Raw genomic sequence first — 26756 nt, 5'->3', positions numbered from 1 at the left:
GTGAGAAGGCTATTCACTTACTAAGGTAATCAGCTTCGATCGTTACAGCATAACTTCTTGAAATCTTCAGTACAATGCACCGAAGTTGCTGCGGACACAGTCGCTGTTTTGGCGTGAAATATAGAAAGCGTCTCGTATTTTCCTAGCTGGCTCTTCCCCGTGTTTGTGCAACAACGTATGCCCAGTCGTCAATTAACGTTTTTTCTGGGAAAACACGTTTAAACGCAAAATTATTTGCAAAATTAGCAAAATTATAAACAGGTGGAAATTCGTGAACTTTACAACGATGCGGTAAAGTTGGTAGGCATTGTTTTCATGTTTGTTTAGTATGTTTAGTATTTCCCTAGCTGGCTCTTCCCCGTGTTTGTGCAACAACGTATGCCCTGTCGTCAATTAACGTTTTTCTGGGAAAACACGTTTAAACGCGAAATTATTTGCAAAATTGGCAAAATTATGAACAGGTGGAAGTTCCTGAACTAACAACGATTCGGTAAAGCTGGTAGGTATTGTCTTCATGCTTGTTTATGTATGTTTACATTAGGAACAATAATTATTATTACCCATTCATGGACTCAACTTCAAAGCTCTCGGACCAATCCCTTTCAACAGGACAGCGCCTCAGTGAGCAGCGAATATCAACATCCAGTTCTGCACATTTGCCACTAAACCATTTAAAAACGTGGCACAAACTGGTCGTAACCGAATGAAAACGTGGAAATCCCCATAACCTTTGAAAAAAAAAACTCCTTCTGAGGTGGCGCAAACGCGAGAGGTGAAAAGTACCAGTTGGCGACTCGTTTGAGATGCCTTTGCGCCCGCTGCTATACGCTGATCGCTTTCCGTATTGCGTTGGCCAGTCTTTCTCCTCTCCTAATCAGGCACGGGACCTGGGCTATCGTTTCGAGGCCCATTCCTCTGGGGAACCATTAGCTTGGACTGTTGGCAGCCCTATCTTGGGACGAAGAGAGCGAGGCCCTGCTAGGCGATAGCGGTGATTGAGTGGGAGTGCCAGCCCGATTCCCAAGGAAGCCTCGTCCGAGTCTTCGGTTCCGCTCTGAGGGAAGGCAAAATGTACTGGGATTTTTTTTGGGTGCTTTGTGTGGAACAGGTAGCGGTATTATTTTACACTTGCTCACGGAATCTGGTTGTTGCTATTCGGGCATCTTTTCGGGCGTCAGAGTAATGGGATTGCGAAGAAAGTTTCGCTACACTGTTTCCAAACAATCAGTTCGTCCACAAACGTAGGCTTTTTTTTTCTTCCTCCGTAACTTTCTTTGTGGCCACATGTAATTAAGAACTGGAAGCATTTGTGTATACGTTGTTGTGAAAGTCTTGCCTTACATTTAAAGCTCCGTTTCGTGGTTTGCCTTTTGGGACGTCGTTGTTTTAAAGGAAGGCTTGGAAATGGGCTAGTTAGCATTCAAGAATTACTATGTGCTTGAACGTCGAGAATAATATAGGGACTTGAGGTCAGACACACATGAGCGCTGACTTGTACCGGCGTTCGAGAAGCGTCCACACGAACAGTAAAATATCGTGCAGTCGCCCTAATGCGTTGCAGAGCGATTGTCTTTGTAAATAGAATCGAAGACAGCGTCAGAAAAAGTTTACGTTCTCTTTTTCTGCACATATTTTTGGGAACATCGCAAACAAACAAACAAACAAGCAAACAAACAAAGAAACAAACAAAGAAACAAAAACAAACACACACACAAACAAGTCAAGCACATGTAGCATTGTCAGGCATCACAGTTTAACACTGCAAATCATAGCAGCAAGTTGTTCAGTGCTGCCAATCAATTAGCACTTTCCGGCTGAGCGTTTCTGCAGGGTCCGGCAACGTGATCTTTCGCTATACCACTAACGCCTGTCACTTAAATTTTGTTTTCTACTGCCGCGCGGTTTCCTGCGGACGGAGAGCGGGCACCACCTCAACAAATGCACCGCTTAATGTACCCATAAGAGCTAGCGATCGAAAGCAGCGAGTCCAAAAAGTGTCGGCTTTGTTCTCACAGGTCTACGACACGAGTTTCAACGACGCAAACTGCGTGCTTTATTAGGTTTCACTCCTGAGCAAAATCGAGTGCTTCTGCCGGGGATCTTCGTTTGCCGTATTTGCTGGTAGGTAACTGGCGGCAGCTATGGTCCCCGACATGTAAACTGATTTGGCTGAGGCTACTAGTTCCAGGAAGGTCGTTCGTGACATCCTACTTAGCTCCGATCTTACGGGGGGCGCATGTCGTCAGTGTGAAGCATAAGTATGGTAGCAACCTGTCTGCATGGCAGGTCATGCGGGTGCAGGTCAGAACTTGAAGAAATTGCCATCATCGACATGCATGCATGCCGACAAGCGGTCATGCGAGATAGTGGAGGCTTTAACAATTATCAAGCATTGGCCCTTCGTGGCAACTTGGCGTCCATTCAACTATCTGACAGAGATATCGCGTATCCACATGATCACCCCACCCGCTTCTCGCCTTCACTCAGGGCACGTATTCCGGGACTATCACTTTCGGCGATACTGTCGCCTCGGCCATTAGACGCGCGATGATTGGCTGGTTGAGCAAAACAAGATGAGCTGATTGGCTGGTTGAGCACTAGGACACGCGAAGGCGATAGTGTCGCCGAAAGTGATAGCCCGAGAATACGTCCCCAGGTTTCCCTAGTCACTGATTCAATAATGTTTAGGTCAGGTTTCTTTCTCGATAATGGGCCGTTTTCTACCTGTCTACCAATACATTTTGACACCGCACAATAACCTTTATTGTAAAACTCAGCGTCCGAGTGGTCTCTTCCCTTAACCTTTTGTCACAATTTCGCGCTGTTTCTCGTATTATGTCGTCAAACAAGCAAGTTAAGTTCACGACCAGCTTGCGGTACTCCAAGTAAATAACCAATTAATGTGCAAAAGAAAAGTAAATAGATATTGAGCACTTACTGTGACAGGTTAAAAAAATAACGTTTACGTTAGTTAACGCTTACAGCAACCGGGGCACCAACTTGGCCTTATCAGCGGCCCGATACACTGAATCTGGAACGTTTGTAGTGCAGATGACGCGTCACAATAGATTAAAAATTATTCAAGTGAAAACATTGATGAGGGAACTGTTCAGTGGGCATTTGTTGGTTCCCGTGAGTTCAGCTATTAGCAAATATAAGGTTTACCATGTGCTATTACAGTAATCTTAGTTATTTGCTGCTGTTTGATTATTTCCGCGTTTTCTTGCTTATTTCTTTATTTTTGTGTTGTCGTTTCGCTAATAATCTGACAGTCCTCTTATTGGACCCCCACACAAATACGCATTTGAACCCTTAACGTGGTAACAAATAAAATGAACTAAAGCTGTCACACATTAACACTGGAACGGAGGCTACGTGAACGATAACTACTATCGATATCGATTCATGGAGCTAACCTTGACATTCATTCACTCCCAAAACTTTATTAGTGTCCTGAAGCCCGGTATTTTCAGACCGAGGCGGGCCGCGTCCACGTCGGCGCCGCCAGGCCGAGCCTTATGGCGTCATCGTGGACCGTCTGGACAGCCCGTAGTTGATCTTGATAAGAAGAGCTTGATATCATCTTGTGCCAGTAAAGCCATCTGCAAGCAATCAGATCGAAGTTCTCCGGAAAGCGTGCGCCAAACGCGGTGAAAGCAAACGAGATGTTGCGTGATAGTCAGACAGCCGTAACTGCGCTGCGGCGCTTACGTTGTCCATAAACTTTCATCAACGTTGCGCGAAGCTTCCGGTACGTCGTGGCGAACTCTCTGCGAGCACGCGACACAGTTAGTAGTACGCATGAATATAGTCAGTGCCATTGGCCAAGGTGCTTTATGTGGCACGTCAAGGACATGGGAGAAAATGGGTTGAGTGGTCCATGGATGCACGCTCTGTTAACCATTTTACGTTTGTAGAAAACTATACGTTGAGCGCCCTGCTTTCTGCTCGGCTATGCCCTGCGTACTATAACCCTGCGGCTGTACGGCATGCTAGTGCTTCCCTGCGCACAATGATTCGATGACTGACAGCTTCAGCGCACTTTGTTTGTCGTGGTAGAAAAAAAGTAAAGGAAGTGGGGTTTTTTGGTGTTTTAGCAGCCCCGATTCCTTGTGTGCTTTGTCTAGCCAACTTGGCGAAAGTTCGCAGGAAGATGCAGCCTTAAAGGGATCAACAGTTTTAAAGCAAGGAATGTCACCCGAGGGACTGTTTCGACAAAGAAAAAAAAAAGAAAAGTTGCTGAGGAAAGCAGTTACCCTGAAGAAGGCAAGTCCCTGTGCCGAAAGCTTGGCTCCGGTGACATTACTCCTTCAACCATTAGCGATCATCAAGAAAAAAAGTTGCCGAGGAAAGCAGTTACCCTGAAGAAGGCAAGTCCCTGTGCCGAAAGCTTGGCTCCGGTGACATTACTCCTTCAACCATTAGCGATCATCAAGAAAAAAAGTTGCTGAGGAAAGCAGTTACCCTGAAGAAGGCAAGTCCCTGTGCCGAAAGCTTGGCTCCGGTGACATTACTCCTTCAATCATTAGCGATCATCTAGAAAAAAAGTTGCTGAGGAAAGCAGTTACCCTGAAGAAGGCAAGTCCCTGTGCCGAAAGCTTGGCTCCGGTGACATTACTCCTTCAACCATTAGCGATCATCTAGAAAAAAAGTTGCTGAGGAAAGCAGTTACCCTGAAGAAGGCAAGTCCCTGTGCCGAAAGCTTGGCTCCGGAGACATTACTCCTTCAACCATTAGCGATCATCTAGAAAAAAAGTTGCTGAGGAAAGCAGTTACCCTGAAGAAGGCAAGTCCCTGGGCCGAAAGCTTGGCTCCGGTGACATTACTCCTTCAACCATTAGCGATCATCTAGAAAAAAAGTTGCTGAGGAAAGCAGTTACCCTGAAGAAGGCAAGTCCCTGTGCCGAAAGCTTGGCTCCGGAGACATTACTCCTTCAACCATTAGCGATCATCTAGAAAAAAAGTTGCTGAGGAAAGCAGTTACCCTGAAGAAGGCAAGTCCCTGTGCCGAAAGCTTGGCTCCGGTGACATTACTCCTTCAACCATTAGCGATCATCTAGAAAAAAAGTTGCTGAGGAATGCAGTTACCCTGAAGAAGGCAAGTCCCTGTTCCGAAAGGTTGGCTCCGGTGACATTACACCTTCAACCATTAGCGATCATCTAGAGAAAAAGTTGCTGAGGAAAGCAGTTACCCTGAAGAAGGCAAGTCCCTGTGCCGAAAGGTTGGCTCCGGTGACATTACACCTTCAACCATTAGCGATCATCTAGAAAAAAAGTTGCTGAGGAAAGCAGTTACCCTGAAGAAGGCAAGTCCCTGTGCCGAAAGCTTGGCTCCGGTGACATTACACCTTCAACCATTAGCGATCATCTAGGAAAAAGTTGCTGAGGAAAGCAGTTACCCTGAAGAAGGCAAGTCCCTGTGCAGAAAGGTTGGCTCCGGTGACATTACACCTTCAACCATTAGCGATCATCTAGAAAAAAAGTTGCTGAGCAAAGCAGTTACCCTGAAGAAGGCAAGTCCCTGTGCCGAAAGCTTGGCTCCGGTGACATTACACCTTCAACCATTAGCGATCATCTAGGAAAAAGTTGCTGAGGAAACAGTTACCCTGAAGAAGGCAAGTCCCTGTGCCAAAAGCTTGGCTCCGGTGACATTACTCCTTCAACCATTAGCGATCATCTAGCAGAGAGGGTTGCTTTGCGCGTGCGTGCGTGGGTGGGTGCGAGTGTTTTAGCAATGGCGGTTCCAACGCTGATGAAGAATTCCAATGTTCGTATAAGCAGGTCCCCCTGTAGAAAGCCCACTGAGAACTGTGATGCTACAGAGCATAAAAAGCAGGTAACAAGTAAACCAGCAGCCTCTCTACACTGATACACCGACTAGTGTAGTGACAATGACGTCCCCCCAAGCTAATTTCTCGAATCACACTTCTGTGCGCGGCCCTTGGAGATGATATTAGGGTGCTCAAAAAGATCTGGCAGTCGTTTTTTTCCGAGTTGTACGAACTTTATTTTCGCACAAGTCACGCTCGAATAGACCGAATAGTGTTTACTTCTGGTCATGGCCAGCTTTCTTAACTGTTTCCCGCTTTCTTTTAGTCCATCTCGTGTTTCTAAAAAAAAGAAATTTAGACGCAGATGCACTGACTCAGCAAACATTAATTGGCTTATCTTTCAGCGGTTGCGTTCTGTGCGCGGCCCTTGGTGATGATATTGGGGTGCTCAGAAGGATCTGGCAGTCGTTTTTTTTTCGAGTTGTACGAACTTTATTTTCGCACAACTCACACTCGAATAGACCGAATAGTGTTTACTTCTGGTCATGGCTATCTTTCTTAACTGTTTCTCGCTTTCATTTAGTCCCACCTCGTGTTTCTAAAAAAAAAAATTAGACGCAGATGCACTGACTCAGAAAACATTAATTGGCTTATCTTTCAGCGGTTGCGTTTTCTCCCATCTTTTTATTTTGCTGAACCGCGTCTTGCTCTGCTATGTTTGCTATGCCACGCTTCCTTTCCAGACTCCTAAAAGCTCGCACTTCTTGTTAAAGCCGCGAGAGGGTGCTTTGAAATTGAGACTTTGTCGAACGCTGAAAGTGCCCGGTACCGGTTTCAATCGAGAACTTCCGCTCTTCCTGGACAGTTCCGTTTGCTCGAAGGAATCCGGGGCTTTTGTGCGAGAAAATCACTCCGGCGACTTCACTTCTGTTTACAAATAGGCTTGGCCGATCGAAACAGGTTTCTCCAGTTTGCCGAAGAAGCGAGTCAAAAATTGGTTGACAGTTTATCTGGATACCGGCGCGCCTTCACATAGCCTGGCCACTTTCTTGCAGCCTTGGAAGTTACTGCCACAGGGCACTTCGTCGGCGGCCGGCAAAGCAATTTGTAACGTGCAGCTTCTTGTAATTGCTTCACTCGGCACTGTGTGCAACAATTCACGATGTGATGAGGAAGTACACACGTGTCGGATTATAGTTCAACTGTGCTTCTGGGTGCTGGTGACTTCTTATTTGATCCAAAGAACTTTCATAATATTGTCTTTCTTTCTGTTTGTTTTTAGTCCCCTGGCGTGAGGGTACTCTATAGATTCAATCTATGTCGCCCTGGTTTAGTGGCATGTAAGCATTTTTATTTTGTTTCGAATGTTATTTTAAACATTGTGAGGGTGCAGGACGATCATTAGGGTATAAGGTGAAATTTAACGCTGTAGTCACAACTGACCTTTTATTATATGCAACTTCTCGCTTGTAGATTGACCAGTCGCATGTTATCTTTGTTAGTGTGAGAAACACTCAAGTCAAATCATTAACATGCGGTCTCTAAACACCGGCAACAACTTAACAACTTCTCCTATTGCTATCTATCGTATCTGGCCATTAATTATTTATAACTCACTTCGTTATTGTTACGATCATCGTATACACTTCTGAGTGACGTGCAGTGCAAACCCTTTTCCAGAGATATCCAATCGTTCTGTCCTGAATCGAGCTGTTATCGACTGTCGAACGTCAATACTGCATCAAAGGATGCCGCTAGTGGTGGTCCTGAGCAGACTGAAGGTAACTCCTACTGCAATAACATAGTATTTTAATTTTTGTTTCGTTAAAGACTATCGCAGTCAAACGGTAAGAAGGTGAAGGACGAAAGTTTATGTGATAAGAATTGTCCCATTTTTGTTCCCTCAACAACTAAAAAAAAATGGCAATGCGGTTAGCATTCACACACCGCTCAAGGTTACCTTGAACGTAAGTATAGAGGGAAAGCTTTGAAGACAACCGCCATCGAGCGGTGGGGTCCAGACGTGCGCATGTACTTTGCACCTGGGGATATTGGTCAATTCACGCTAGGCCTACACACAGAGACGGAATAGGTGGCTCCTTTATTGTGCTTCGTCGGACCACGTGGCGAAAGTTCTCAGATTAAGCGCTTGAACTGACCTGCAGAGCCTTCAATGGCGTGCTGGATTATTCAGTGGTGGGATAAGAGACCTCACCGTGTACAACGTTCTGTTTCCATTTTCTAATGTCTGGTAATACTTTCAATTTACATGCTTGGTTTATTAAATTTTATGGCTTGGAATATTTGCAGAGCGCTGTGTGATTCAGGAAGCTCTTCCATGCCTGTTTTCGAGAGATGGGAGCCAACTGTATAATGCTGATCTGTATCACATACTTTTTCGCTATTAATAAGGTGTTCCGTGTAGTTCCTCACTTCATATAAGGGACTAAAGAGAATGGAACGCTGCATCTCTCATTCATGAAGCCGATGTGAACCTCTTGGGAAACTCTCGCACAACTTTTCTGACGACTAATATCATTCAAGGCGGGTTCAGGGGATGTGTCGGAAACACATGCAGGATAGAATAATTACTCGTTGATCGTTCGCTAAAACAGTATGAAAGAGGCTGGCGAATGCGTTAGGCGTCGATATAAAAGAAGTACACTAATGAGCAATATGAAAGCGAACAGCGAAACGCCGAATACAAAGAAACAGCTCCCTCCCTCCGAAGCCCCCCTTTTTTAGCCAATCGAAATCCACGCAAAGTATATTTCACTTTGTCTAGAAATGAGAAAATGTACGATGTTCGATTCGGCATTGGAAGGTCATTTTTGTCAAATATTTGTTTTCGATTAGGATCGGATATAGGAATCGGAAATTGGAGATTGGATTGGAATCGGAGATTTCACTGTTGAAACACTCCTGCTAATAGGTTTACACGTAACAAGAAACTTTCCCGTTCAACAAGTAGTCACGTTTAGTCTCATTTAGTCTCTGGGACATTGTTTTCAGCCAGTATGACCATTCGATAGCAATTTAAGCGTTATCTTTCATATAACTCGTGAGCGTACTTATATGTTAATAACTTTCACATTACATGTAGCATAAAACCATAAAAGGCAGTAAAAGATGTTTCAATTTTTTTACGACCTTTTACGATGCACTGAACGGGAGAATTCTACCCCACCATATTCATTTCCGCAACCTTTTCAGAGCAGGTGAAAGTGTATCCATAAGAAACTTCCTTTTGTTAAAAACAAATGAACCGCTTCACCACCGTCTGCAATTTAACGAACTACTGGGTTGTCACGAACAGATTCAGAGCTATACATGTGACTAAACATTTTCTCCCTCGCTTCGACTACAGTTTTCGTAGTTAAAGCATGTTAATGCTCTAATTTCTAGAACTTTTCATTCGTTTTTAGTGCTTTATCGTTTTATCAACTTCATAGGTTGTTCAGGCTCGCCAATGTCCCACTGTACGTCTCCGTCAAGTCGTAGTTCTGCGTACAGCCTGGTGGCAGCGGAGAATGGGAGGAAGTTACGAACAAGCCGGCTTATTTTGACGACGTTGTCTTCCGAGCGTTCAATACACTCTAGCAAGAGTGCGACGCTTTGAGAAGAATATCGCAGACATTCTTGACAGAACATGAATATAGAAAAAGAAGAGCTTGCGGTGTGCTGTACTCCATATAATCAAATGAATAAATATAACCCAAACAACCTAAAGTTAAACAGGACTGCCGGGGGCAACTCATAACGGCGCGATCGATGCTCAAGTGCCCTCGGTAAAGCGGCCTTAGGCAACGAACCTACACGCGATAGTTATGGGAATTCTGCAGGGCTCATTTAAAAAGGGCGAACACCTCGCGGGTCTAACGACAAAGAACAAGGTCGAGGCTAACAAAGGCTGGTTGTGGCAGTTCACCACTTTTGAATCGTTGGAGCAGACCCTGAGGGACACGAACCACGGTACTCAAAAACTACGCTTGTTAGAAAGCGAGTTCTTGCTGCGCTGTAAATGTACTCATTTGCAACGAGTTAAAGCTTTTTGCTTGCTCTCACATGCTTTTGGGCTGGTTTTTCAAAGCGCAGTGCCCGAGTGGCTGGCCACCTGTGCATGCAAAATTAGAAGCGTGGCGCAATTTGATGACTAGAGAGAATGTTCAATGGCCGCCGGCGATGTCGTGCGCGATGGTCATAAAAAATAACGGTTCCTTGGCTGAAATGGTGGCGAAGACCTTATTATCCAAACAGGAAAAAATTAAGCCACAGAACGCGCCAGGGTAGCTCACTGGCACCATGGCTGTGGCTTTGCGCTGCTGAGCTCGAAGTCGCGGGTTCGATCCCAACCGCGGCGGTCGTGTTTCAGTTGGGGCGAAATGCAAAAAGTAAAGGTCGTGCACTTAGAGAAAGCAGCACGTTAAAGATATAGGTAGTTAAAATTATTTTCGAGTGCCTCACTAGGGAGTGCTTCATGTATAGAGTGCAGATTTTGCGCGTAAAATCCAAGAAGTTTGTTTTAAGATTTAAGCCAGCAGAACAAATTAAAAAAGCACTCATCCTCAAAGCACGGCTCCCTAGAGCAAGCTAGAACGAGAGAAATTTTGAGAGAAAGCTAAAAAATCAGTGAGGGCTGTGATCCGAGGTATCATGCATAGCTAGTTATTTGCAATGTGGCAACTGTTTTCTTGCTTTACAGTGCGCTATAACAACGAATAAGTGCTGGCAACTTCTTTTAAGCAGTGGTACTCCCCAAATGAGTGTTTAACTTACTTATGCATATTCACAGCGAACGAGTTGATGTGCACTCTTAAACGAAATTGGACCATTTGGGTCGTATCTTGCCACACAACACTAATCATCATGTGTCTTGTCCGCCTTTCCATTCTTTAACGCTGCGAGCCCGGTACTTTCACGTCACGAACGGCATGCGCGTTATCAGCATGACAGAGCATCCTCGACAGGAAAGTAGCGAGCACAGCGTTTTCAAAAAAGGAAATGTAAGCAAGACAGAACGATTATTGTTGCATGGCAAATATACACCCCAAAGGGTGTATATTTGTCAAGGAGTGTAGAGAAGGGTGGGCGGAAAGGTCAGAAGGGTGTTTGATACATCTCGAAAATAGAGTCAAATTGGGGACAACACCTTTTCAAGGGAGTTCATTTAAATGTACTCCCTAGGGTGCCGCAACCCTCTAAAGCAGAGTTCAATATTACATAAGAATTTAAAACATCATACAGGTCAGTCCTTGCACTCCACTGTTTTCAGAGAAGTGCCTCAAGCCAGTTTAGGACAGCACAGGGCTCGAACAGCTGTCTCCGGGGAAAAAAAAGGAAGTACCGGTAAACCTGACGCAACTTGATCACCGCCATGAAGAGCGAGACTTCTTTGTTGAAGCGATCGAACCAATTGCCAAGTGTGTAGCTGTCTGCAGGAGCGAAATCCCATTCGATTCACGGTTGGATAAAGCGATGTTGATGATAGTGATAATGGCGTAAGTCGGCCGTACAAGCTTACGGACGCAGAGGGGATTACGTGCCCAGCCAGATTCATTCAGGCATTAAAAGAACATTAAAAATAGACCTAATCTCTTTGTGTGCGCGTGTGCCATTCGTCTTTCTAATCGGCTGAGCTACTAAAAAAAAAAGAAGACAGGACAACTGCAACAGTATCTGCTTATATTTTGTTCAGTAACAAGTGACAGTCGCAAGGGAGGGAAGGACTCATAGTTTAGTGACCTGTACGAAACGCCCACGCGGATTATATAGTACATCATTCAACGAATAAGGTAGGTCAAAACAAGGAAAAAAAAGAAAACCAGGCTGCTCACTGTCGTAAATCTCGTTGCGCGCTTACGAGCACGAGCTGGGGAATGAAAACCACCCATGATCCCGGCGAATGGAGAGCTACGGCGATCGCATATGTAAACTTCTTTTTTTTTTCGCTCTCTTGCAGATCATTTCGGGGACGACTACTTCTAGTCGCATTACGTTGCATTGCGCAAATTTAGCTCTGCGCTTGCGCAATACTGCCGGGGATTCACGTTGAGATCGGCCTGCAGCTTTATGATGCCGAACGCTATAGATGGTAAAAGAACAGAGAATGATAAAGAAACAGGCCGTCGCCATAGGACGGATGAACAGCGGTGCTAATATTCGCGATCACGTCACTCGTTTTCTCTTTATATCGGAACTGGAGTGCCTGAAGGCATTAGTGGAAAAGCGTGGGAGTTGCAGGGAGAATCACGGCCGGCGAAGTACGCACATCCACAAAACACTTACGGGCATGGCTGTGTTTGCAGATTAAAAAATAACGATGTGCTTTGCGGATGGGAACTAGAACTGATGCAACATCGTCACAGAGACGTGCGCGAAGAAATTACCTATATTGCCGATAAGAGCAATGCGCTCCCCACGGTGCTTAGATGCTCTTCAGATGGCGTCATAAAATATGAAAAAAAAAAGAAAGAGACGTGTCATAAAGCTTGTTGTACTTGTGGGAGTATTAATCAGCTTTAGCCTTGCTTCCTTTCAAAACTTTCCAAAACTTTTGCTATGACGTTAGGAGACAGATGTGCAAAACGAGAAAGGAATAATCTTTATGGCCTCAAACAGCTTCGAAAGAAAAAGCAGCCGCGTATTTTTCAACAAACAATAAAACTGAGTTGCTCATGTCATTATTCACAGTGACTTGTTAAATAAGCCTTCGACAGTACGAAATGCCTTGATGTGAATGTTTGCTAGCCGAACATGCATTTAACCAAACCGTAATTACAAAGATTAATTCGTCGCCATTTATTCAGGTGCCCCCTCTCTTTCCGCTCCCTCACCTGCGCTGTCTTCTGCGCTCTCCTCCTTTTTACTCTTGTTACCCTCTACAAGGAAGTCGTTTCTAAAGTAGCCTTCTTTTCGAGTACCTTCATTTCATTGTTTGCTCGTTACACACAGGAGTGGCTACTCCTAGTAGTAGTATAGTAGTAGTAATACAAACGAAAAAGCTATTCGCAGGTAGATGTAGTCCTCAAGAGATCAGTAGTACTCGAGCAAAGGGATGCCTTTATAGCCAACGTTTCTACAAGGGCACTTATCCTCGCCAGATTATTATTCTCGTCCGATCGGACGAAAGCAAATCCCCTCGTCGAAATATTGCTTACGCAGACGTTCATTGTTTAGGCGACTGCCGTTGCTCTTAGTAATAGTAGGTAGCCATTGGTCAAATGGGAGCACGAAAAGAGTATACCGTCTAATGGCAACTATGCTACTGACAGTTATTCTGTGGCCACAGGCGCACACCAGTATTATGACATTGTGTTCTTTTATATTGTTGTAGCAGGGGATGTCGTGATCCTTCCTGCTGGACGAAGCTCAAAATAAAAAAAAAGTATTTCACTATTTGGATGGGACTGCGTGTAGAACAACGTACATCCCAATACATACCGTTGGAGCAAGTCCTGTTAGAAGATTTGGAACTTAGCGCATTTCTTTTCCCTGTCAGTTTTTCTATGTATAGTAGCTGCTCTTTACGCCAGCAACCCGGAAGTTGGGACAGACGCCCATGGGTGTGATAGCAGCCGGAAGTTGGCTGTAATACGGGCCGCTTGCAAACAGTGGTTAGGAAGGCAATTTGAGCGCTGCGAAAATGGAAGTGTCATCGTGTTTCCTCGAGCATCCGTTCTTCCAGGTCAGCGAAAAGCCCGACAGAGGATATTTACGGGCAACGTGTCATTAAGCGTCGCGCGGCAGAGATTGCAAAAAAAAGAAAGGAAGATGCCAGTTTCCGACATAGGGGGCACACCCTTCCACCCTGCCTCTGTTTCCCTGTCTGTGTTGCTTCTCCCGCTATCTTGACACCGTTCATTATCTGCGGCCTCGGCTACAACCTCTTCGCGCTCTCAACGCTCCACTTGGCGTTACGCCCGTCGTCTTCGCGTCGTCGACCCGACGGCGCCTTTACGACGGCTGAGTGCGCGACTAACGGCTAAGAATGCGTGGCTTCTGGAAAAATAAAAGAGAGCAACATGTCGCTTCAGCGTGTCATGTGTCAGGTATACAGGGACGGGACAAAGACCATCACTTAAGTGGCAAACGTTTCGCTAGTCCGGGCAGTACGAAAGCGTGAAACACTTGTTTTGTTTGCTAAGGAAAAATAAACACCGAAAGGCTGATGGTGGTTAAAGGTTTCCTTTTTTTTCGCGAGACAACAAACTGCGAGCAACTTTTGCGAGAACCTCCACGCCCCCGATGGCTCTGACGTCACATGTAGCGTCACCTTAAGAACGTGAATTTGCATTCGACCATTTCAATCGGACCACGTTCCAGGGAGTGCACAAGGGCCCTTTGTTTTCCACCGTTTCTTTTAGCCCCCCTTCCCCCTCCATGTGCCAACCATACTCTCCCTGCCCCCCCCTCCCCCGTGCACCCTCCTCCTACACAACTTTCTGGTGTGTTGGTTCGAAAGTTCAACGCTGCCCTCTTTGTGACAGGATTAGCAAGCACCCGAAGCTTAGACACGAGTCCTTGACACAGCCCCAACTCAATTCAAAGACCCGCGGTTCTCCTTCGAGGTCACTTAAATCGCGTGTCGCTGCAATAGGTTTAGATGCTAGCTTTTGGAGTACACCTTTGAGCTCTTTCTCGGAAGCCGGAAAGTGTCAGGGAAGTAATCATGACGAAGAGCTTTCCCGCAAAAATTCACATGGTTTCGTTTTCTTCCTTTACTTGTTCGGTACCTTCCTTCAAGAATCGGCACGTATTCCAATGAAGACTTTATATCATTTCCATATGAATAATACGGAACACATAAACATACTAGCGAGACAAATATACCTTAAAGTATGTTTCATACGCACGACTGGTAGTAAAGATCTATATATATTATAACTTCCTGTAGGCCTGCTTGGTGCGTGCTTGACACATTTCTAAAGCGCACGAAAGGCACGGCACAAAAGGAAGGTCAAACACAGAACAGCTGCCTGTCCTGGGTTTGGACTTCCTTTTCTGTAATGTCTCTCTCGCGCTTTCAAAAAACTTGTCCATCTATCTCTCTCTCTACTGACCCCACGCGTACGTAGTGCGCTACTTCCGATGACAACGGTGATGCACCGAATGTCCCACTCGTACATATTACACACGCACACATGATCCGCAAAACAAATCCCTATTTCAAACAACTAGATTGTCTGGTTCGAAGCGGCGTCCCCGTCCCAGCACCAAGAGTGCGGATGGCGTTATCGGACACCGTACGGAGCACATTTAGTAGGAAACACGCAAAGAAAGCCACTCTTTAAAAAAAAGAAAATATGCCGAACGAAACAGCATCCAGACACAGTCTTGACTCGCACTCACCGAAGACGAGTATGAGCAGGTCCGAGATGGCGAGGGAGAAGAGGTAGTAGTTGGTGGGAGTCTGGAAGTGCGAGTTTCGCGCGATCACCAAGCACACTGTGACGTTGCCGACGACGCCGCTCACGAACACCACAACGTACAGAACCGTGAGCGGGATCACGATGGGCAGCAGGATGTGCTGGGGGCCCAGCCGAAGTTCCAGGTACTCCCGTATGGTGGCGTTGTCCTCCAGCGAGCTCACGGCCGCCACGGCGACGTTCTCCATCGCAGTGGCCTCGACGAAGCACGTGGTTCGCAGCGCTCACGGGCAGGTCGTTCGCAGAGGCTTTTCTTTTTTTGTATTTCGTGTTTTTTTTTTTCGGGTTTCTTCGATTCGAGGTGCCCCAGTATGTGAGCGAGCCTACAACGTCGACTTGTCGCTCTTCGCTGGGCGGACCGTCCGGATGCTTTTGGTACCCTATCCGCACAGCGTTAGGTCTTCGAAGTAGGCAGCTCGTACAGGAAATGTGAGGCCTTAATCTCCTCTCAATCACAGTTACCCATGAGCACAAGACGCTTCCTAGAACGCTGCCTGGCTTGACGTCACATGCGGGAGAGTGTCGCAATTCATTTTTCCAAAATTGTTTTTCCTTTCGTGTCACTAACCGCGAAAGCGTAACTTAGGTGGCAGCTAGCTACCAAAGCCCGGCCGTCAGACTCACACTTACTTTGTACCTGTACGCCGACCTGGCGACTGTGCCAGTCAAATTTGGGATCAGCTCCAGGTAGTCTGCTTAGTTTGCAATGTTAACTATTAGAGTCCGCGCGTGTGCCACTGCAATGTCAGTGTTACCATGGTTACAGCGTGTCTACCGCAGTATGTTGAACAGTTCTCTCATGACGTTTACAAGATGAAAAAGTTTCCACTGTTTTAACGCTTCACCGTAGCGCCTAAACACGCGCGCCCTTTGAGCAGCTTTTTCGTCACAGCGCGCAACCGACGGCTTTAGATTAAATATTTCGCAACTCGCGAACCCGCTCTCCCTCTCAACCAGCGGCAGCTCCCGGTAATAAAAAGAACGCCAGACGATTTTCGCGGCTGTTTATTGATTCACCCAGTGGACAGGTCTTGACGTTCCCTCCGAGGTGTCAGGCAAAGGTATAACGCGGCGCAATCGCTTTTTCGTGTCATTTTCTCAGGAACGAACTTCTTTGCCAATAATATTGAAGTCCTTGCAAGCGCTTCTAAGGCACCGCTACTTCGCTATCTGGCAGAAAAAATAAATAAAAGATGGCGTTATGTATGTGGACTAGCTTTTGCTTCCTATAAACTCCAACAAAATGGGTTACAGCTAGTAGGAACCTAAAATAGGCCGGTGTTTATAACTACTCTGAAATTCCACTTAGTGGTGCTTTCTAATCAGGACTTGATTTAGCAAGTTGACTCTGACGTACTTTTTCAATTTAACCAGTGAACGTTTTGAGCGTTCAACATGTTTTTGAATGGACGGGCTGGCGAAATGCGTTCAACCTTGAGCGTTCAGTCCGAGCGTTCAGACCTTGAATTGTCATTGAAGGCTGTCAGGGCTTCTGATGCTAACCCAACTGCCGCACTTTCTTCACCTTTTCAACGAACGTTTCGTTATCACTTGTGCGCTCAGTCGGATGTTGCGGTCGTTCAACACTGGGCGTTCAGTCCGGGCTTTGAAACCTTGAATAGTCGCTAAACCGTGTCGAGGCCTCCGATGCGGATCCAGCTGCCGTGCTTTCCTTCCCTTATCGATGAAACCCTTGTTACAGTTACGCGTTCGATCGAATGGCACTTGGCGTTCAACAGTGAGCGTTTAATACAAGTGTTCGCTCCGGAATTGGCGGCGCAGGTGGTCTACACTTTGTCCACAGCTTCAAGTCATTGTAATGTTCCCACGAAATACCACTGTCGCTTAGTGAAGGGCGTCCTGCTGTGTTCAAGAACCACTAACGCTTAAAACGAGGAGGAAGGAGGGCGCGTAGGTTATCCAGCGTACAAGCAGTCATCAGTCTGTGGTCCTTATCTCCCGCCGTGAAGCCAGCAACCATGGTGACGTCTCCAGTACTTTCTCAGTTCTCCAATTGCAGAGGCAAGGGAGAAGAAAACCCTGCAGAAAAAAAAAAAGACATTGAACAAAATATGAGTTGAACCCAAACCTGTTCAACGGATACGAGCTTGCCATTGTCTATTTCAAATATATCAAGATGAAACCTTCGTTATTTTAATACTGCTACAGAAACAGAGACAACCAAATGTTTGTCTTATTTTGCTAAGGATGCATCTTCAAAGGATCAAGCGAGTAGATGTACATTATTTTTTTTTTACATCAGCTCATCATTTGCGAAAACACATTTGAAAGCTTATCAACATGTATTATCCGTTTCGCATTAGAGATAAAGGCCTATACGTACGTTACTGCTACCCAAACTTCGTCGTGTTTTCAATGCGGAATGAAAGCGCTTACATACCTACAAGGCTTTGTACGAGCATTTCTTATCCCACCAAGGGGCAACTGTTAGCCGATTTAAAGCGTCCACTCAAGCCCAAAAGTGTCTTTATTTTTCCTTCTGTATTCCTTTGCCACTTTTAACATGTCTAGCTTGAGGTTTCGCCTCATAAAACATTTATGGTTCAGCGCCAGCCTTTACGACCATTTCACGTCTCACGCTACATGCAATTTTACGGCGTCTTGGAGACTGTTTCTACTGCTACAGCTAGGTTGGCACATTCGATAGACTGTGCTCTCCGACCCCCGCCAGCAAAGAAATGCGCGGCAGAATAGCCACACCTAACACGCCCATTGCAATGAGGATAAAGTGCTGTGGGTACGCTATAAATAAATAAATAAATAAATAAATAAATAAATAAATAAATAAATAAGATTCCAGGCACCGTATCTTCTAACGACGCAGTTAAATTTGCATCCTCCTCGCCCTTCCTCAATGGCTTAGACGCCGCTGCGCTTCCGCAATGGCGGGGATGTGTACATGAATATGTTTCTGTACTTTACCCATCAGTGCACAACGTACATGAATGATTGCAGTCAATCTGAATGCATCATGCGTGTTTCGGCATTCACGTGCTGTAACCGTTCTATTGTAAAAGGGTACGCCGTTCCCGCTAAGCCAACAACGCTTTTTTGGCTCTGTGCCCAATATCTTGTACCTGTATTGGACCATCACGACCACCCCCCTCGCCACCATATATATCGTTTTAATTCGTTGGTCCTGCAGATTTCTAATAAAAGAGCAGAGTTATCATTCTGGTTTCTCGACCCGGTCATCAACAATACCGTAGTGAATGTAACGGCATTTTTTCTGTCGCAAATTTCAGAGACGAGCCTTAAACGCAGAATGAAGTGGTTTCGCCACGAAAGCTTTATCGCTGCCTACCTCTATAATGATGTGATAACAAAACACGTATTGCAGGATATCGCAGCAACCTTTCTAGCCAGGGTCTGCCACTGGGGGTGATGGGCGATTGTAAAACACCAGTAATAGGAAACGTAACGGATCTCTACAAATTACTTTCCTCAGGTTTCCTTTAGTGTGTCGGCCATCCTCATTTTGCCTGCCTCATAAAGTTTGTGACCTCAAGGGCCTGCCTTTCAAGCGTGTACTATGTCTGGCGTCAGCCGCACCCTCCATATATAAACACAGCCTTTGCTCTGACAGCGTCAATAAGTAAAACTATGCGCGGCGTTGGAACGTCTATGACCAAGTTCGCAGAATTCCTTGCAATACATGACGGAAAGAAAAAAAAAACTCGACATCAGGAATCCAGAGCAGTTGCGAAACCTCTATGACGTTTTATTATTTTTTTAACGGAAAAGCTGCGTCAAGCAGTGCTGAGATGACGTGCACGTTTAACCTTCCGCTTCTTTTATGAAAGTACGCGGGTTCGTGTCACCCTCAATTTATTTTCCCGTCCACTGCCCGTGCTTAAGGTCGTTCCTCCGTGTTCATTTTTTCCGCAGATTACCCCAATTTTCTGCCGAACGCTCAATATCCCTGTTTTATTTTCTTTCGTCTTTCTTCATTTCGGCACCTGTCAGCAACCGTCGTGAGAAAGATGAAGGAGACAGCTATAGGGCAGAAAGAAAAGAAACAAATAAAATCTATAATACAGCCGCATGAAGTCAATCACAGCAATATACGGCCGAACTTGTAAATTATTAATAACGTAACTTCTAGGCTAGGAAGCGAAATATAAATTTGTAAATTTGTTACACTGATCGTTTTTTATTTTTTGTGTCTGATTACTGGGGCAAGTTTCTCAAGGCTTCCGGCTTGTTCTAACAAGCTTCCCATATGTGTTATTTACTTCCTGCAAGGGCTAGATGAAGGTGGTCGGGGCGTTTACTTTCCTTTTTTCCCCCCTAGCGACTTGTTGCTTTTGTTTTGTTTCCTTTCGTTATTAAAAATCTCTTCACCCTTAAACCTGTCCCTGACCTTTCAAAGCCAGCGACCTTACCTGCCTGCCAGAAAAGAGCTATTTCCTCCGCTCTTGAGGCCGGGATGCTTGCATCCCTCCCAAGGCGGCCTGACAGAACTGTGCGAGGCATAAATCATTGGACGGTGTATACGGTTCCCCTCTCCTTCGTCACCCCATTCCCTTACCCTCACAGTGCTCGCTTTTCTTTCTCTGTTGCAAGGTTCTTCTAAGCATAACGGGCATCCGTCCTCGACGCAGTTGGGCTTTTCTGCATTGCACTGCATTCTCCGTGTTCAGTCACCCTGTTTCACTTTGCACCGGCGGCAAAGCTCCAGCAATATGTGAGCGGACTTGGCAACAAAAAGCAGGGATGGTTTTTAAACGTCGCTATATTCACGGGCGCAGTCGTTTGGGTAAAAAAGCCGATCATTTCTCGTTGTGAATCCTATCGGCCTGGCTTGTGAATGGCTGAAACTCTGCACATGGAGCTCGAGAATTCGGTGGCAGTGACGTCACTCGCAGGGAGAAAATGACCCAATTCGACACGATAACGAGAGTGCGAACAACTAGGGTTAATGTTCGCGCAAGAAACAAGGGAGGAGGAAGAGACGCTGAGGGTAAAATCTAGCGTAGCAATCACAGCGATCGAGACACTTCGTACGGGTTTCCACAGAGCCATGCACATTCTCTCTCTCTCTCTCTCTCTCACACACACACACACACGCACACAAGAGGGCCAATTTCGAATTCGAAGCGGAGGCTGACCCACGACGTATTGCGAAACGTTCGCACGTTGCACTTGGCGGGTTTTGGCTGGCATCTCCTCGCGCTTCGCACCACACTGCCATTGTGCTTCAAGGCGATGTTTTTCTGACCTCTTCTGGCTACATAATTCTGCTGGCAGCTATACTTTAGTCTTCGCTACACTGCACAAAACTGAATGTGCCATAACATACAGCCTCCGTTGCGCAGTTCTTTTTCTGTTTGCTCGTGCTTTATTATCGGATTTAGGCCAAACAAATTTGCACCTTGCACTACCGCGAGACGACGTTTTCAGAGTTTATGCGAACAGAAATCTAGACGGCTTCGTCGCACTTCGGTAGGATACTTTCTTTTACCTCTCCTATACTTCGTGGGGCGCCATGATTGTCCCGCGCATTATGCTCGTGTTTATACGGTACTCGGAATCTTGGATGAGGATGTGGAGGCAGGGCGCGCTTTGGCGTGCGGGGCCAGTGGGATATTTTCGACCCTGCGGGCGGCTTGAAAGCGCCAGGGCATGTTCCGAGACGCGGAGGCGCATTTTCCACGCTCAGTGGGGGGAGGACATCGCGAAAGAGCACGCGCGTTAAACGAGCGACGTCAGAGGACGTTGTCGCGCAAAACAGGACAACTCTCTCCTTCACACCCCTTGAAACTTTTATTGCACTCTTTGCCATGTTTTCTGCTCTGTATTACTTTTTTTGCCGCGAATAAAACACGCCGAAGGCCATGAGGTCGTCCGGGCACTCCAACGCGCCTCGAGCAAGAGTAAGAAGTGTGTGTGTGTGTCTTTTTTTTTCTACAGTTAAACTTCCGTACAAGAAGGGAAGCAGGAAAGTATGCTTTCGAAATAACTTTTCAAGAGTTTTTAGAGCCGGGCTGAAGAATGCGAGGCGCATCTAGTAACACGGTGTTAAATTGGTTGGCGAAATGTCTTCGAATGTATGTTGCATTGAAAGTCAAAACAAGCGGTTTGCGGGAAACACGATGGAAACACGAAGTGATCCACTATGGTCGAACATGGGATGGCTTATAGTTCGGAGCCAACATTTCCACAGCGGTAATCTTATTCATTAACAGAACGTGTTCCTGCGCTAGTTAGTTCGTACTTCCAGGTTTAACGAGAGCAGAGCTTAGACTACACAATCAAGTCTCGAACAGCGCTAGTCTTGCGTATGCTTCGCTGTCTCATCTCGGGTTAACGACAAACCACAACAAAGACCAATGGAATAGGGGAAGGTTAGCCAGGAAAAAAATTCGGTTTGCTACCCTGCAAGGAGAAAAATGAATACCTGAAGAATGAATCCCGGGAAGGGAGCCCGGAAGCATGGATGAATAGGTGAAAAGAAAGGGCGGAAAAAATAAAACGGAACAAACTTCCAAAGCTAACTCGCGCGGGCATTCTTTTTAGTGAACACTGCACACGAAGCAACAAATTCTGTATTCTCTCTGAAAAGAACAAAAATCACATTTCTTCATTTCTTTTTTCGCAGAGAAAGACATGGGGTGAAACTGAGCACGTGCACTGCCATACCATTCTGAGACATTCTTATATATATATATATATATATATATATATATATATATATATATATATATGAAAAGGGGTTAACCGAGAGGCCCGAAAGGGGGTTAACCGAGGGGCTCGATTTTATTAGTCATATCATAAGAAGCCAACAAACACTGACACCAAGGACAGCATTGGGGAAATCACTTGTGCTTAATAAATGAAATGAAGAAACGACAAATTAATGGAAATTACAGTGGATGAAAAAACAACTAGCCGCAGGTGGGAACCGAACCCACAACCTTCGCAGTTGTTTTTTCATCATATATATATATATATATATATATATATATATATATATATATATATATATATATATATATATATACCGCGGGAGTCGTTGGACATTTTCTCGCGCTTACGTGGACCTTTCCCCCCCTTTATCTCGTTTCTCTTATCTTCCAATCTCTTTACCTCCTTACCCCTTGACAGTGTAGCCAGAGGGACATTACAGTGACTATCATACTTCCATCTACCTGTTATTTTTTTCCCCTCCTTCTCGAGCAAAGCATCAAGTGTCCCTTTTTACAGCTATCGTGGCAGGCTGCCCGAACGTGTCTCTTGCAGCTTTCACTTGTTATTCTTGTTTTCTCCAAAACGCACGTGCGAGGCAGCGACCGTAGTTTTCTTTCTTTGTGGCTTGTGGCTAACGTTGCCAACTCTCTTTTGCAGAAGGACGGAAAGCGGGGTGGGAGAAGTAGGAGAAGGAAACTGAGCGGAGAGGGAGCGATGCAAGTTGCTATTTTCTGTCTGTACTACTGTACTGCGCGATCCTTGCTAATGATCACGGAAATTGTCACCGCGCCATAACCTGTTACACGCAGATTTTGACTGGGTTGTGTTCTGACAAGATGTTCGTTGTTTCGAACACTCTCTTTCCTGCAGTGCTGTTTTAAATCGGACAGGAATAACAGTAACTGGAAACATAACGGGCCCTTGCTAGTTCCAAATCGCAGTTCAGGGCAAGAGACTTGTATAAATGATGACAGTATTGTCGAGCACTAACGTCTGTTGCTTGCTACGATCCTGTGTTCATACCCGGTGTGTCTCACTCTCTGTGTCCATATTTCCTTTCTACCTCTCTCTCATTTTCTCTCTCCCGTCTCGCAGCGTAGGGCAGCAAACAGGATTTTTCTACCCTTTCCTTACTTACATTTTTTCGCCGTAATTGAACCGCATGCGCACTTGTGTAAATAGAAACCGCATGTCAAGTTCTTGAAACCGCACAACAGCGTGCCTTCTTCATTTTCTAAATAAAACGTTCGCGAAACGTACACGTGTTCGCCGACGTCAGCGTACCACGACGGTACGCATATGGGAGCTGTGAGATTGTCCTCGAGCACGCCCCGCATTCCTCTTGCTCCACGTTACTCACCGCCTTCAACTCCGCACCTTCATCGCATCCATCTCGCAGGAGCGCGCTGTCACCAAGGGCACGTTTAAATAAAGTATCCCTCGCTTTCTTGGAAGCGAGCTCCGCGTCGTTATTGCTCCGCATTTAGCTGCCGCCCGTGTCACTGACTCACACTGCCGTTGTTATTAAAGCACTTAGCTTTCTCTGGGAAGTAACCGGCGGTTACTTGGTAGTGTCTAACCGTTTCCGTGCGCCGATCGCGAAGATAGTGCAGCCTAAGACAGGTGGTAAAGGTTGTAAGAAGGTACTGTACGAGCGTGTGGTGGTACCGATGGTGCGATCATTACTGCTAGTGCAGTACTGATGGCTACCGTGCGCAGTACCGTGCGCAGTACGCTACCGTGTGGCACCGCATGGGGGTAGGGGAATTCTTTCCTCGTGGCAGCTAGCGTTTTGAGACGCTGTCGTTGAGACGTAGCACTCCTGGTCGCAGACGCTGCACGGGGTTCCGAATTGGCCGTTGGAGTCCCAACCAGTACTTTCACTGGCGCTCGAAGCATCGGTTCGTTCTTGTGTACGGGCAAAGCACGGTGGTAAGGGGGGCGTCCCAACCCTAACACGCATGTCAACATAATAGCATAAACACTTCCCAAAGCCTGCTAACCGAATTTATAAATAGCAGCTAATGATGGTTCTTTACAAGTTTTTTTTATAAATGCTAATAGCAGCCTTCGTCAGCTGAAGGGTTGAAATCTGGGCCAGTTGGTACATACTTGAACGAAAAAACCAGTCAAAAACACAAAGGACAAGATGAGAGGTTCACACCACAACGACTGGACTATCAACTGAAGTTTATTAGTATCGGTGTAGTCCCAGCAAGGCCAGCAGAGCATGCGCAACTGCATCATCGCTAATCACATAGCATGAAAAGACAGAAAACGCTTCTATCGTGACCGACTTAGAAATTCAAATTCTTTTTCAAGTAAGCGCACCGAGGTTGTACTAACGCAGTCATCACCTAATAAACTGATGTAGTACGCTTCCAAGATTTCTCGCTCTTCTTTGCCCTTGCCCCTACCAAGAATCGTCACATTGCTAAACAAAGGATAACAACCACACTCATTGCAATGGCGAGGCAAGTTTGCACTGTTATCTGACCCCAGGGAGGAGTGGTGCTCACGCAGGCGGTCATTAATACATCGACCGGTTTGGCCTATGTAAAATCTTTCGCACGTAAGAGGGAACTTATAGACAACTCCTGCAGCACATGCCGTAAAACGGTTTTGATGCTGCGTTGTGCAAACGTGGTTCCTTGCCCTGCCTCGAGAAATGCGCGAGCACAGACCCGAAAGCTTACAAGGGGCAGAAAACACAACACTTACTCCCTGCTTGGCGGCAACCTTCTTGATATTGTGGCTCACTTTATGCACATACGGCATGACTTCAAGTTTCCTACGTTCAGTTGCCCCACCATCTACCAGCTTCGTACGTTCCTTCTTTAGCCTCTGAAGCAGCGATTCAGCCACCGCTTTCAGAAGAGGCGGAGGGAACCCAGCGGCCTCTAAACGTTGGGATTGTGCGTCAAAGCTACTTTTAATGGCATGGTGGCAGCTTCTTTCAAGTGCATTGCGGAAACAATTGATTACAATCCCTCTTTTTACAATCTTCGAATGTGCAGATCCAAATGGTAAAAGAGCTTTCTTGCCCCTAGGTAAAAACATCCAGCAGAAATGCCCGTCATCAAGGAATGTTAGTTGCAGTTCTAGGAACCTGATGGAATGATTGCTAGGAAGTTCATGAGTGAAATTAAGAGTGCGTGAAGCAGCTTTAAAAGCAGTCAATACATCGTCTATTGCTGCGGGCAGAGTGTCATTTGGTAAAAGCTCTAAAAGTACTAAAAAATCGTCCACATACCTAAAAACTTTGCATACATGCTTGTTTAGAAGGAAGCCTTGAAGTTTCCTGTCAAATTTTGCTAAAAATATCTGGGAAAGCACTGGGGCAACACTAGAGCCAATACATATTCCTTTTTTCTGAAGGAACAAGGAACCTTTGAACTCAACAACAGTGGATGACAGATAAAAGGATAGGAGCTCTAGAAAGGCATCCACCGACATACCACATGCATTCTGGAAGTTTACTGCACTGCAGTGATCAATAAGTTCACGCACAGCTACAAAGAGTTCATCATGGGGAATGCTGTAGAAGAGGTCTTCAATGTCAACTGAAAAGGCCATGTTGGCACCATTTCGATGAGGGCGAAATACAGAAACGCGTGGGTGTTGGGTGCACTATAAAGAAACCCCAGGTGGTCAAAATTATTCCGGAGTCCTCCTACCTCATAATGAGATCGTGATTTTGGCGCGTAAAACCCATATATATGAGTTTTATGTTAAGGGATCGATTCAATAAATTTCCCCATTTGACCAGCTCCATACACTTCGGCATAATGAGTGAGCGTTCGCACTTGAGCTGTATTCACGCAACGGAGCAAATCGCGATTTGAACGTACGGATAGCGCATCACGTGATCACACGTCCCACTTTCCTACTGCGCACACTCGGTCCCCGTAAAGGGATTCACGGTACGGCTGAGATCCAAGTGATTGTTGAGATTTCTAGCTTCAAATAAAAAAGGTATCTGGCTAAACACCCTATTGTGGCCATACTCGCGTTCACCCCGCCCAGTGCAAGGCACTCGTTTAATTAGAACCTCCATAAGAAAGGCGTAGCTGGTGCTATGATCTTGAGGGCCGTTAGCAAGGGGGCACACAGGAGCACACGGGTGCAGTTGTTAGGCTTAATGTGCGGTCGCAGGTCGGATTTCCGGCCCCAGCGGCGCTTTTGAGATTTGTTGGAAACGCAAAAAAAAAGAACGCCTTAAAACACTTACAAGAAAGAAAAAAAAAAGAAACACGCAATTTTACAGTTTAGGACAGTTGCGGATTTGACAGAACGCCGTACCAGCCTGCCCAAGTCGGAGCTCTCCTAAACCGCACAGAAGCATTTTTCTTTATTGTCGTCTTAGTATTCTGCAATTTGAACAGATCCAGAAACTGCCACCACGGCAGGCAGTTGAACCTACGACCTCGTGCTAAGTATAACAACTGCCACGTGGGTTCCTGTGTCGCTGTTTTCCGTGCTAACTGCTCGCCACAACCTCGACTCCCCCCCCCCCTCTCCTCCTCTAAATAAAAGATAAAATTATATGGCCATTAAAATGATGACACGCTCGTAATTTGCCAGCACTGGCCTAACACCACTCGAACAGGGTGTCTCTACTCACCAGCACATGTATCCGCGGAGGTCATGTGGAAAGTTACGAAAGTTGACCCCCCGCTGACTCCGACCCCAAACCGTCTGCTTGCCTTGTTAGCGTTAATGTTTTCCTCGTGGTTGTGCTTTCTCAAACAACACCCATAGGAATCCGTTCTCACCCCTCGCCAAAAAAAAAAACAAAAAGAACGAAAGAAAAACCGTGACTCGGGGCACGTCTGCATGGCCATCTTCA

At 45.9% G+C, this 26756-nt stretch overlaps 1 protein-coding gene across 1 annotated transcript in view; it reads right to left on the bottom strand.

Moving 5' to 3' along the window:
* Positions 1 to 26756, bottom strand: part of LOC142564737 (neuropeptides capa receptor-like) — a 67852-nt gene that overhangs the window by 11906 nt on the left and 29190 nt on the right. The window contains exon 2 of the mRNA XM_075675878.1: positions 15120 to 17236. Within this exon, the coding sequence (XP_075531993.1) occupies positions 15120 to 15384 (265 nt within the window). The 5' untranslated portion in view covers positions 15385 to 17236. The remainder of the gene's footprint in view (positions 1 to 15119; positions 17237 to 26756) is intronic.

This window comes from Dermacentor variabilis, chromosome 11, assembly GCF_050947875.1.
Source record: "Dermacentor variabilis isolate Ectoservices chromosome 11, ASM5094787v1, whole genome shotgun sequence".
NCBI lineage: Eukaryota > Metazoa > Arthropoda > Arachnida > Ixodida > Ixodidae > Dermacentor > Dermacentor variabilis.
The sequence above is the reverse complement of the archived record's forward strand: the minus strand, read 5'-3'. Positions and strand labels throughout refer to the sequence as shown.